The following is a 10606-nucleotide window of genomic DNA, read 5'->3' as shown; positions in this document are numbered from 1 at the left end:
ACTGAGAGGAAGAGGCTAAAGTTAAAGCCATTGCCAGCTAGCTTAGGCACAGAGGGGGGGTTGAGCCTCTAAAGGGGGGGAGGGGAGAGATGTCGAGCGGAGGATGGGTGGTGAGGGTGACCACCAACTGAACAGAGGCAGTGGCAAGAGAGGGCTGATGCAAGGTGGTGAGGGTGATCAAGAGGATGGTAGGACGGGGAAAGATGATCAAAAGGGGAAAAGGGGGCGAGGACAGTGAGGGCACAACGCGAGGCAGTGGGGGAGGGGGAGAAAGATTTTGGGAGGGGGAGGGGAGGGAGGGATAAGTAAAATGGACTTTCCTGTGTCGTGCTTATGTTCAACCATTTGAGTGCTACTAATCAAAAAGCAATCTCTATAAACTAATCAAAATAAATTTTTCCAAAACCCGAAATGGTCATTGATTGAGAAACTCGCATTGGTACAACTTCTAACATATCAAGAGCAGCCACTTATCAAGGCACCAACCTGAATTCACCTCTTACATGGGACAAAAAAGATCCTCCTCGTCCATTTATGGATGGGTGGGGCAGATGTCCACAGAGTGAATCGATAGATGCACATGTATGAATATATTACAACAGTGAATGGATAGATGCACCTGTAGAATAGATGATGTATGTACTCAAGTAACTGAAAGAAACAGGTACAGATGATTTTTCAAAACCGAATATGCTCTTCAGATGTATTTTAAAGCTTCTAACAATTAATGGTTTAAAGAAGAGTGCTCTGATTTGTATATTCAACAGAGCTAAAGCTTAAAAGAGCTAAGATGGACAGCATAACAACAATGCAGAGTGCTGAATCATCTGTGTCATACTCAAGGAGTGCATAGATAGTTTCTCCATCTTCAGGTTGTTGGTCCTTCCCAATATGTCAGGCTAAATCCTCTGCTTGGTGAGCATCCATTTTACTATTGTTTACACAGTTCTCACACATCTCCCACACATGGAATTACACAAACCGAGTAATTGCAGACTGAATTCAGAAGAGACACTGTAGCAACTCTTAACCTTTGAGTCAAATGTAGCAACTTCTTTAACAAATGTAGCTGCATTAAAAGACTACATGCCAAAGTCAGTCAAATTTAAGGAGGCTTTCAGTAACTTTCGATGTTGAGAAAACCTTGATCCTTTGCAATCTTCACCAAAGTGACTCACTGAAAATTTCGAATCATATGGGCCAGATAAAAGGGGACCCTTTCAAATCAAGACACGAACCATACAGTAAAACTCAGGCTGAAGCCATCCATAAAGGAAATCTTATGATCAAAATGATTAGATTGATCTCATTCCTCAACAAGGTTCAGGTGGCTAAGGTTCCAAATTTTAGTATACACTTGCTTCTTTGCCCTAAATGATAAGTTCTTTCAGGTGACGTTTACATGGAGTTTATAAATTTCTGAAGCTTGCCTCTGACTTTTTCTCTCTCATCTGGTCCATCCAGATCTCCAATGTTGTCCTGATACTCCTGCCATATAAGCACACAACAATCAATAACCTTCAAGAGAAGTATGTCATATGATGTTGAAAAAATGGAAATCCCTATTAATTAGTTGTGGAGAAAAGAAAGGGGTGAAAAGGAAGAGGGCAAGGCCATCATTAAACTAAGGGATACCACATACCTAGATGGATCCAGGAACATTCCCAAACTCATCCTCTAAAAACACAACATAGTGCAGTTTCAATCTCTAGTCACTCATAAGATTGAAAACCATAAACTCCATCACGCATAGCAGGGACTAGCTACTATGACATCCCCACTGACGTCATCAGCGCCCAACAGTGGGTGTAGCATAGTATAAAAATACACTCACACATGCAAATCCACACACCCACACATACTTGAGCATCCTTTTATACAAAGTCTTTGTACTGAGTTTCTGTCGGCACTCTGGAGGTGAAGGGCAAACTCAGCCATGACGAAGGCTAGCACTAAAGGAGAAGGCTAATAAACAAAAAGGGATACCACATACTTAAACAGCAATTGCTAATAACAAAGGACCTGTAGAAGCCTCAGCAAATGACTCACTATCTCATTTCTAAGTTTTCCAATGAGCTATCCATTTTTACTGTTTCGTAAAATACAGTACATTATTAATAAGAAAACGAGATCTCTATCTTGAGAAAAAATCATGCCAAGAACAACAAGGTGGCTCCTCGATGCTCTGCTTTGGCACTCTAGAATTTCTCATGCACCTATACAAAGGTATGTGCAATCTACGATCAAATCTGTGAAAATCTCATGCCATCAATTTGCTCTCTGCCAGAGAATGATGCTTAAAGTGATATACCATGATACTCAGCCCATCGAATGTATTCAGGAAAATACCAAGAGCCTCAAACATGTCCTCTATGAAAATGAATAATCCTTTCAAGGTGAAATTCTAGTCTCCTCGTCATAATAGAGGAGGCCTGACCTGAAGACTAACTGCACAAGGCCCAAGAGATCAGAACAATATATTCATCTCACAGCCATAGACCCAGAGAACACTGAGTCACTCCCGATCTAAAGGATTAGGGTTACCCTCCCAAGCTAAAACATCCAACACTAAGCCATGGGGTCCTTGACACACCTTGAGGTGTCATGCTGAAGCCTAGCTAAATCGGGCTAATACTAAGGAGTTCAAGAACTACAACGATTGAAAGCCAGATAACGAGGGTCAAGCTGATTAGCAGCTCCTATGGCTGTGATTAGTGGGGGTTAAGTAGCTTTTCTAAACCTCCCCTTAGCCTCAAGGGTTATCCACCCTGACTAAATACCTAGACACAAGTGGGTACTAGCTAGCTAGCTTGAAACTTAATATTACTCCCCCATATGTCCTTATAAATAGAATCAAGTATTCATGCTCTCACAAGAATCATCCTCATGCTGTTATCGCAGATTTTGCCGTAGCATGCAGCATCCGACTTGGCCTGATTCGGAAGCACCTCCAGCTGATAATAAGTCAGCATCCATAAAATAAACACTGGTTTAATGCTGTGTTGGAGCCATAATGCTTATTCTCCATATCCTTGATAGAGTTCTGTAAACCCTTCCAATCATATGTTTTTTATAATTTTCAAAAGCATTTACTCAAACGAAAGCTTCATGAAATACTGTCTCAAACATCAGCCCATGTCATGGGCTTCAAAGAAATCTCTCTACTAAGTAAACACCTTACCCTAAGGTAAAGCTCCATCTGAGCGAGGTGCCTATCCTCCTTGAATTGATGCGTGTTGCCATGCGTATGCCATTTATACGACCATGCATCAGCATACTTGTCTCTCCTTTTAACCAAAATAACGCTCGAGTTAAGAAACCACAGAAGTTGAAAACTAGTCCTGCAAATGTTTGTAACGTCTACCATTCACACAATTGCTGTGTATACTCCTATGTACAAGGGACCACGGCCATCTCATCCCACAGGTGTGATATACCAAAAGCTGACACAGGACCGGAAACATTAGGATCACCGGAAATTTCCGGAGGATCCATGGCAAAATTCTGTTTGTGCCCCATGAGACAAAGAGAATCAGAAGCAAATGGAAGAACATATGGGGGACAAACAGAACATCTTGGCTGAGAATCTTGACTTTTAGTACGTTAGAACACAGGCAGGAGAATCGAGATGCAGGGTGAACTTGCAGATTGCAAGGAGAAAGATTGACAAAGCGATAGTGTAGATCCAGGAGGTTGGAAAAGGATTAGACATAGGCTCAAACGTGGAAGAGAGAGTGCTGGCTGCAATTTGATATCTACGTCATGCTCTAGGCTGAATCCCTCAGCTAAAAGCATGCCTTATGCCAAATTTAAACTGAATTTGCACTTTCTAGATGCTACGTCCAAAAAAGCAAGTCTTTGCTTCTCATATAATGTTATCCTTACCGAATAAAGCAAAACCTTGCTTTTCAGCAACCCATGGCCAGAAATGCAAATTTACCGCTTTTCGTGCAACCTGACTCTTTGCTGTACATGCAATCCAGCTTTGCCCTGAAAAGCAAATTCACATTTTTCTGAGAGAGCTATGTCCAAAAAACAAATTCTTTGCTTTTCATGCAAGCCAAAGAGCCTTCAGTCCTAAACTAATTTCCCATGTCAAACACCTACCAAAAGTCACCTCCTTCTAAAGTCTGGACAAAAAGAACACTGCAATAGCTCCTCCAGATAGCTTGCCCAATGTACCAAAATCACAGCTCCCAATTCCAGCAAAGCTGAGATCACAGCTCTTGCTTTGCACCTAGGCTGAAATCACAGCTCATTTTCGCGCAACACTATGAATCACAATTCACCCGTGCGGCTCCAAGCAGGCTCCTGGTCTGCTATTTACTTTCAAGTGCCCCTTCTGATGTCAGCCAACTACCAGATTTCCTATATAGGTTCCCCTGAGCAAATTGGATCCACAATTAGTTGTCAAATGTGTTGACACCAACTGTATGAGAAAAATATATTTTCGTGACCCACTAGAGGTCCTATTTACTAGGGTCATTGGTTCTATTCACTAGGGTCATGACTTAAAAAGTGACCCCCTAGGGCCATTAATTTCCCACGTCCAATTTGCCATGTGTCCTAAGTGTGTGCATGCTTGACCTGTATGCTTGACTTGTGGCGCCTGTGTGTCCCATCTAGAAGCACCTGGAAGGTCCTGGAGCCCTACCCTATCCTACCCTGCTGTTCTGGGTCTTCATCCCTACCAGGGGAGTCTTTTAGAGAGAGTGGCGGATTTTTGGAGCTCTCCCTTTGCTGGCTGAAGACGTTTTCGAAGATTTCTCCGCGACAGATCCTCTCCTATTGGTGTTTCTTGCTGCTAGCATGCTCCCTAGGCATGGGCGTCCCCATTCTGGGCCTTTTCTGATGTTTTTCTCGACTTTCTTCGTGACAAAATGCTTCCTTTTCATCATCTGAGGCCATATTCCTGGACGCCTCCCTCTTGGCTCCTGTCTGGTGCTGTGCGCACTGAATTCTGAGGTTGCTATGGGCTGAAATCCTCAGTTTGGTGGACGATTTCATGGCGCTTTGGTTGCTGATTGCTGGACGATTTTCCTTGTGACTCTTTCCAGTGCTGGAAGGCAGTCAGGGACAGCCTCCTCCTGCCAGAGTCTGCTAGCTGCTGGTCAACCATCTTTTGAGGCTGTTTCAAGCTCAAACAGGCTCCATTTGCTGGCCATACTCGTCTTCTTTTTCTAGTGTGTGCATCTGCTACTCTTGCTGAGTTTTGAAAGGTTGGTTGCCCTGCCATTGGCCGGATTGGGGCACTGGTTGTGATACTATCTTCCTGGAGAAGCAGTGGCAAGCCTTGGACTCAATGATGGCCTTGATTTGTGTGGAAGCATTGCTTGGTATAATGTTGGGTTATTCCACTTGTGATATGCTTGGCTACTAAAGGGAACCAAGAGGATAGCACTGGGTGTTGGTCACTTGCACAGCCACTGGTTGGCATTGTACTGGGTTGCACCTGCGGGTGAGTTCAAGAAGGGAGTCCCTTGTAATTGAACTAACCAGTGAATAAATAAATACCGCAAGGGGCGCTAAGTGTTGGGGCCAACAAGTGTCATTGTGTATGCTTATTGAGTAGGGGCACTCTAGCCTCCCTTGTTTCTGTGATTCACTGATGCTATGCTGTGGAATTGTAGGCTCTAAGTATTGTGTTTGGGCAATGGCAATGGAACATGGTGGTTGTATTTTAGTGTTGTGAGAAAGTAGAGTAAGATATACCGCAAGGCCGATTATAGATGTGGATCGTGCAATTGTTCTAGCGCCTGGCAGCGCATAAGCAAAGCCATGTACCGTCTTTCTAGGGTTGAGCGGGAAGAAGTGGCCATACAAGTGCGGGAATTGCTTGAGAAGAAGAACATCTCTCATAGCACTTCTCCTTTTGCCTCCCGGTGCTTTTGGTGAAGAAGAAAGATGACTATCAAGAACAAGTTTCCACTCCCCAAGATAGATGACATGTTGGATGAACTCAAGGGTGCTCAGTTTTTCACGAAAATAGATTTGAGGTCTGGTTACCATCAACAAAGGAGGAGATGAGCACAAGACGGCCTTTCGCACAAAACGAGGCTTGTATGAATTCAAGGTGATGCATTTTGGATTGCCTGATGCAACGGCCACCTTCTAGGCGCTGATGAACAATATATTGCAGCCACTTCTTTTCAAATGTGTGTTGGTTTTCTTTGATGATATCCTCATTTGTAGCAAGGATAGATAGGAGCACATTAAGCATGTGAAGCAAGTGCTAGAAATTTTGAGGATGCATCAGCTTTATGCAAAGGCCAACAAATGCACTTTTATGGCAAAGGAGGTTGAGTACCTGGGGCATATTGTGAGTAGACATGGCATTCGTGTGGATCCCGCAAAGGTGAAATGCATCAAAGATTGGCCATAGCCATAAAACCCCACCCAGTTGAGAGGATTTTAGGTCTTGCTTCCTTCTACAGGCACTATATTCGCAAATCTGTCAAGAGGACAGCTCCTCTTACTGACCTCTTGAAGAAGGATGCTTTTTGGTGGTCAAAGGAGGCACAACGCAGCTTTGAAGACCTGAAATTTGCTCTCACTCATGCACCTATCTTGGTATGCCCTGATTTTTCACGTCCTTTCTTTGTGGAGGTAGCCGCCAGTGGCAAAGGATGTTCTAAGGTAGGAACACAGGGTAATAGCCTTTGAAAGCAAGAAACTTGATGCCATGTTTATGATTAGGAGATGTTGGCTATCTTGCACCACTATTTGTACCAGAGTAAAATTAAGGTGAAAACATATCATAGGACACTCACATTCTCACCCAGCCAAATTTGTCATATAAGAAAAAGAGGTGGTTTTGGCTGCAGTCCAATCCTATGATTTTGACACTGAGTACAGAAAAGGGAAGGAAAATGTGGTTGCAAATGCCGTATATCAGAAGTGGATTCATGGCATTCAAGAAGAGTATATGCAGAATTCTAAGGCAGCTCCCATATTTTCAGATTTGCAAAAGCCTTCCACTCAAGGTCATCCGGAATTCAAATTGCATAATGGGCTGTTGTGGTACCATCTCTCTGTTAGAAATGACCCAACACAGGGTACGCATAGCGGAAGACTAACAGAATAGCCCAAGAGCTCACACAGTATGGTGTGGGGTGTGGAATCACAAACTTCTTAACTTATGTGCATAATATAGATGTGCAAACTCATCAATAGACAATGAACCAGCCAGATAGAGAAACCACCAAAATAATATATTTCCGTCCAAAGCTATGGACACAATACAAAAGAGAGAGATCCAGAGTCCCACCAATGGTGTGGTCCTTTGATCTTACCACAAGGTCCTTCTCCTATCTGCCAGTTATCTCTAGACTCGAGCCCGCGTGCTCCACCTCGAGCATCTGTAGACTTTCCGTCCAGAATGGTTCTCTCTACCTTACTGCCTGTAGATCAGCCTAGGTAGGCAGCCCTTTCTCATCTTTCTCTGCAGCTTCTATGTGCCTCCTTCACCTCCTGGATGTAGGCCCAAGGAAGGTCCTCCTGCTGCTTCAATCTGCTGGTGGTTGGCTGCTCTAGAGAATGATGATCTCAGCAACCTTCTGTCCTAGAAGACAGTCTACGTTCAGCCTCTTCCTGGAGCTAAGTCTGCAGCAACACCTCTCTCCTTCACTTCCTGTGTAGAGGCTCAAGGATGGTGGATGTGCTGCTCCTTTCTGCTCCTCCCAAAGCTGCTCTACTGGATATCAAATGAGGCCTGAGGCCTCTCCTTTTATAGGCCCCCAAGGGACTGTCATAGACCCGGCCAGCCAGCCTCATCCTAGCCGACCAGACTAGCTGACCAGTCTGCTTGCTGGCCGACCTGGTTGGCTGGTCCAACCAGCCCTATATAAGGGCCCTAGCTAGGCCCTTTTGGGCTGCTGCTAGGCTCCCCTTTGCTGCTTCTGTCCTGCCGCCTTCATACGGCCACTCCTTGCCTCTGTCTAGAGCTAATCGCCACTGATCTGCTCCTGGACCTGCTTCTGCCAGTCGCCTTATCCATGGTGCTGATCCATACTCCCAGATGGCTCCAGGTACTTCTCTAGATGTGCTGCCCACATGACATCCATGATGCTGTCCATGTGGCAGCCCCTCTCTCTCTGTTCTTGTGAGGTACTGCCCATGTGGCAGCCCCCTCTCCGTTTTATTTCCTCTAGTCATGCTGCCCACATGGCATCCAAACAGATGCCCATGTGGCAACTCTTGCCCAAGGTCTCCCTCCCCCATGCTCTCCGCATATGGGGGCTTACAGATGGGGAGGTGACCACTCCAACACCCCCTCTCACCGACACATCCAAGCCCAATGCCAACACATCAATGAAGATGCTCCAGTAACTCCCTGGTCGTAGTCCTCTGGAACTTTTCGATGTCAAAATCTTTTCCTGGCTTTTCATCCAGTGGCTCCTGCTCCACTAGGTCTGGTTCCGCTTCCGCACACCATCCTGGTACACAGGTCCATCTTTGGTAGCACCTCCTGGCACCACCTCCTTCAATCACGTTCCTGCCTTCTAACTCGAGCAACCCAGCCTCTACGATCTTCCAATTGTCCCCCTCATAATGAGTGAACATTCCAGGCACCATGCTCTGAGGGTTTGTTTCAACCCGTCCTTCCTTTGGCAAGGTCTGCAACAAACATACATCTCCAGATGACCTGGACCGTGAACTTTAAACGCACCTAACTGAATCAGGGTCGTCCTTCAGCAAGGTCCTTGCCTTCAGGCTCCTACACCTGTGAGCCTCCTACTTGGGCTCTGATACCATGTTAGAAATGACCCAACAGAGGATACGCACAGCGGAAGACTAATAGAATAACCCAGGAGCTCACACAGTGTGGTGTGGGGTGTGGAATAACAAACTTCTTTACTTATGTGCATAAAATAGATGTGCACACTCATCAATAGACAATGAACCAGCCAGATAGAGAAACCACCAAAATAATATATTTCCGTCCAAAGCTATGGACACAATACAAAAGAGATAGATCCAGAGTCCCACCAATGGTGTGGTCCTCTGATCTTACAACAAGGTCCTTCTCCTATCTGCCACTTATCTCTAGACTCGAGCCCGTGTGCTCCACCTCGAGCGTCTATAGACTTTCCGTCCAGAATGGCTCTCTCTACCTTACTGCCTGTAGATCAGCCTAGGTAGGCAGCACTTTCTCAGCTTTCTCTGCAGCTTCTATGTGCCTCCTTCACCTCCTGGATGTAGGCCCAAGGAAGGTCCTCTTGCTGCTTCAATCTGCTGGTGGTTGGCTGCTCCAGAGAACGATGATCTCAGTAACCTTCTGCCCTAGAAGACAGTCTAGGTTCAGCCTCTTCCTAGAGCTAAGTCTGCAGCAACACCTCTCTCCTTCACTTCCTGTGTAGAGGCTCAAGGATGGTGGATGTGCTGCTCCTTTCTGCTCCTCCCAAAGCTGCTCTACTGGATATGAAATGAGGCCTGAGGCCTCTCCTTTTATAGGCCCCCAAGGGGCTGTCATAAAACCGACCAGCCAGCCTCATCCCGGCCGACCAGTCTCTTGCTGGCCGACCTGGTTGGCTGGTCCAACCAGCCCTATATAAGGGCCCTAACTAAAACCTTTTGGGCTGCTGCTAGGCTCCCCTTTGCTGCTGCTGTCCTGCCATCAACAGGCCCTTGTGCAGGCCCCAAACCTGCCCCGCACGTGTGCGCCTTTGATGGTGAAGTACCCCACCCTGTGCCGCCTTCATACGGCCACTCCTTGCCTCTGTCTGGAGCTAATCGCCACTGATCTGCTCCTGGACCTGCTTCTGCCAGTCGCCTTATCCATGGTGCTGATCCATACTCCTAGATGGCTCCAGGTACTTCTCTAGATGTGCTGCCCACATGACATCCATGATGCTGTCCATGTGGCAGTCCCTTTCTCTCTTTTCTTGTGAGGTATTGCCCATGTGGCAGCCCCCTCTCCATTTTATTTTCTCTAGGCATGCTGCCCACATGGCATCCAAACAAATGCCCATGTGGCAACTCTTGCCCTAGGTCTCCCTCCCCCATGCTCTCCTCATATGGGGGCTTACAGATGGGGAGGTGACCATTCCAACACTCTCACCCTTTACCAAATCTGTCCCTGTCCCCTTCATTGCATAAATGAAGATGCTATCAAACTCTACTAGCAGAAATCCACATAAAAGTTGCTCATTTTCAATCTTTTGCAGTCTAAAAGTCTCTTTTAGCCCTGATCTGCCCAGATCATCCCACGGTTCTTCCTCGCCTACAAATATCATAGGCTTAACCAATCATCCTACTGTAACACATTTTTTCAACGTGCTTTCAGTTCCAATTCCATTACTGTCAACCCAGCCTCAGTGAATGTCCTCAACACAATCTTCCGACCAGGATATTAATTTTTACTCATTGAGGCCATGCTTCTCTTGATTGGTTTTGCTTAGAACTTTGTGCTTCAAACTTATGAAAGTTTCTATGATTGGACGTCAACTAGATACCAATACATACATAGACTTGGGAGGAGATCTTCCAAAATTAATACTTCGCACATGAAGGGGACTAGAAATAGAGAGTATAGAGGGCATGCTAAGGAAGAAGCCAAAGGAACCTACACACAGCACAGGAGCTTGCCAAAGAGTTAAGGGGTTGC

At 45.7% G+C, this 10606-nt stretch overlaps 1 protein-coding gene across 3 annotated transcripts in view; it reads right to left on the bottom strand.

The window, feature by feature from the left end:
• Window positions 1-694: 694 nt before the first annotated feature.
• The window catches only part of LOC147889591 (ARM repeat superfamily protein), a 35959-nt gene continuing 26047 nt past the window's right edge, over window positions 695-10606 (bottom strand). For 2 of the 3 annotated variants that reach the window (XM_087391649.1, XM_087391648.1), the window contains one exon: window positions 695-1488. Coding sequence is in view for 1 of the 3 variants with exons in the window: in XM_087391648.1 (XP_087247774.1) it covers window positions 1399-1488 (90 nt within the window). In the remaining 2 variants the exon portion in view is untranslated. The remainder of the gene's footprint in view (window positions 1489-10606) is intronic. The other variant, XR_015542912.1, reaches the window with a different exon arrangement.

Source organism: Dipteris shenzhenensis, chromosome 20, assembly GCF_047967505.1.
Source record: "Dipteris shenzhenensis isolate YYH24624 ecotype China chromosome 20, Dip_SZ_1.0, whole genome shotgun sequence".
Lineage (NCBI taxonomy): Eukaryota > Viridiplantae > Streptophyta > Polypodiopsida > Gleicheniales > Dipteridaceae > Dipteris > Dipteris shenzhenensis.
The sequence above is the reverse complement of the archived record's forward strand: the minus strand, read 5'-3'. Positions and strand labels throughout refer to the sequence as shown.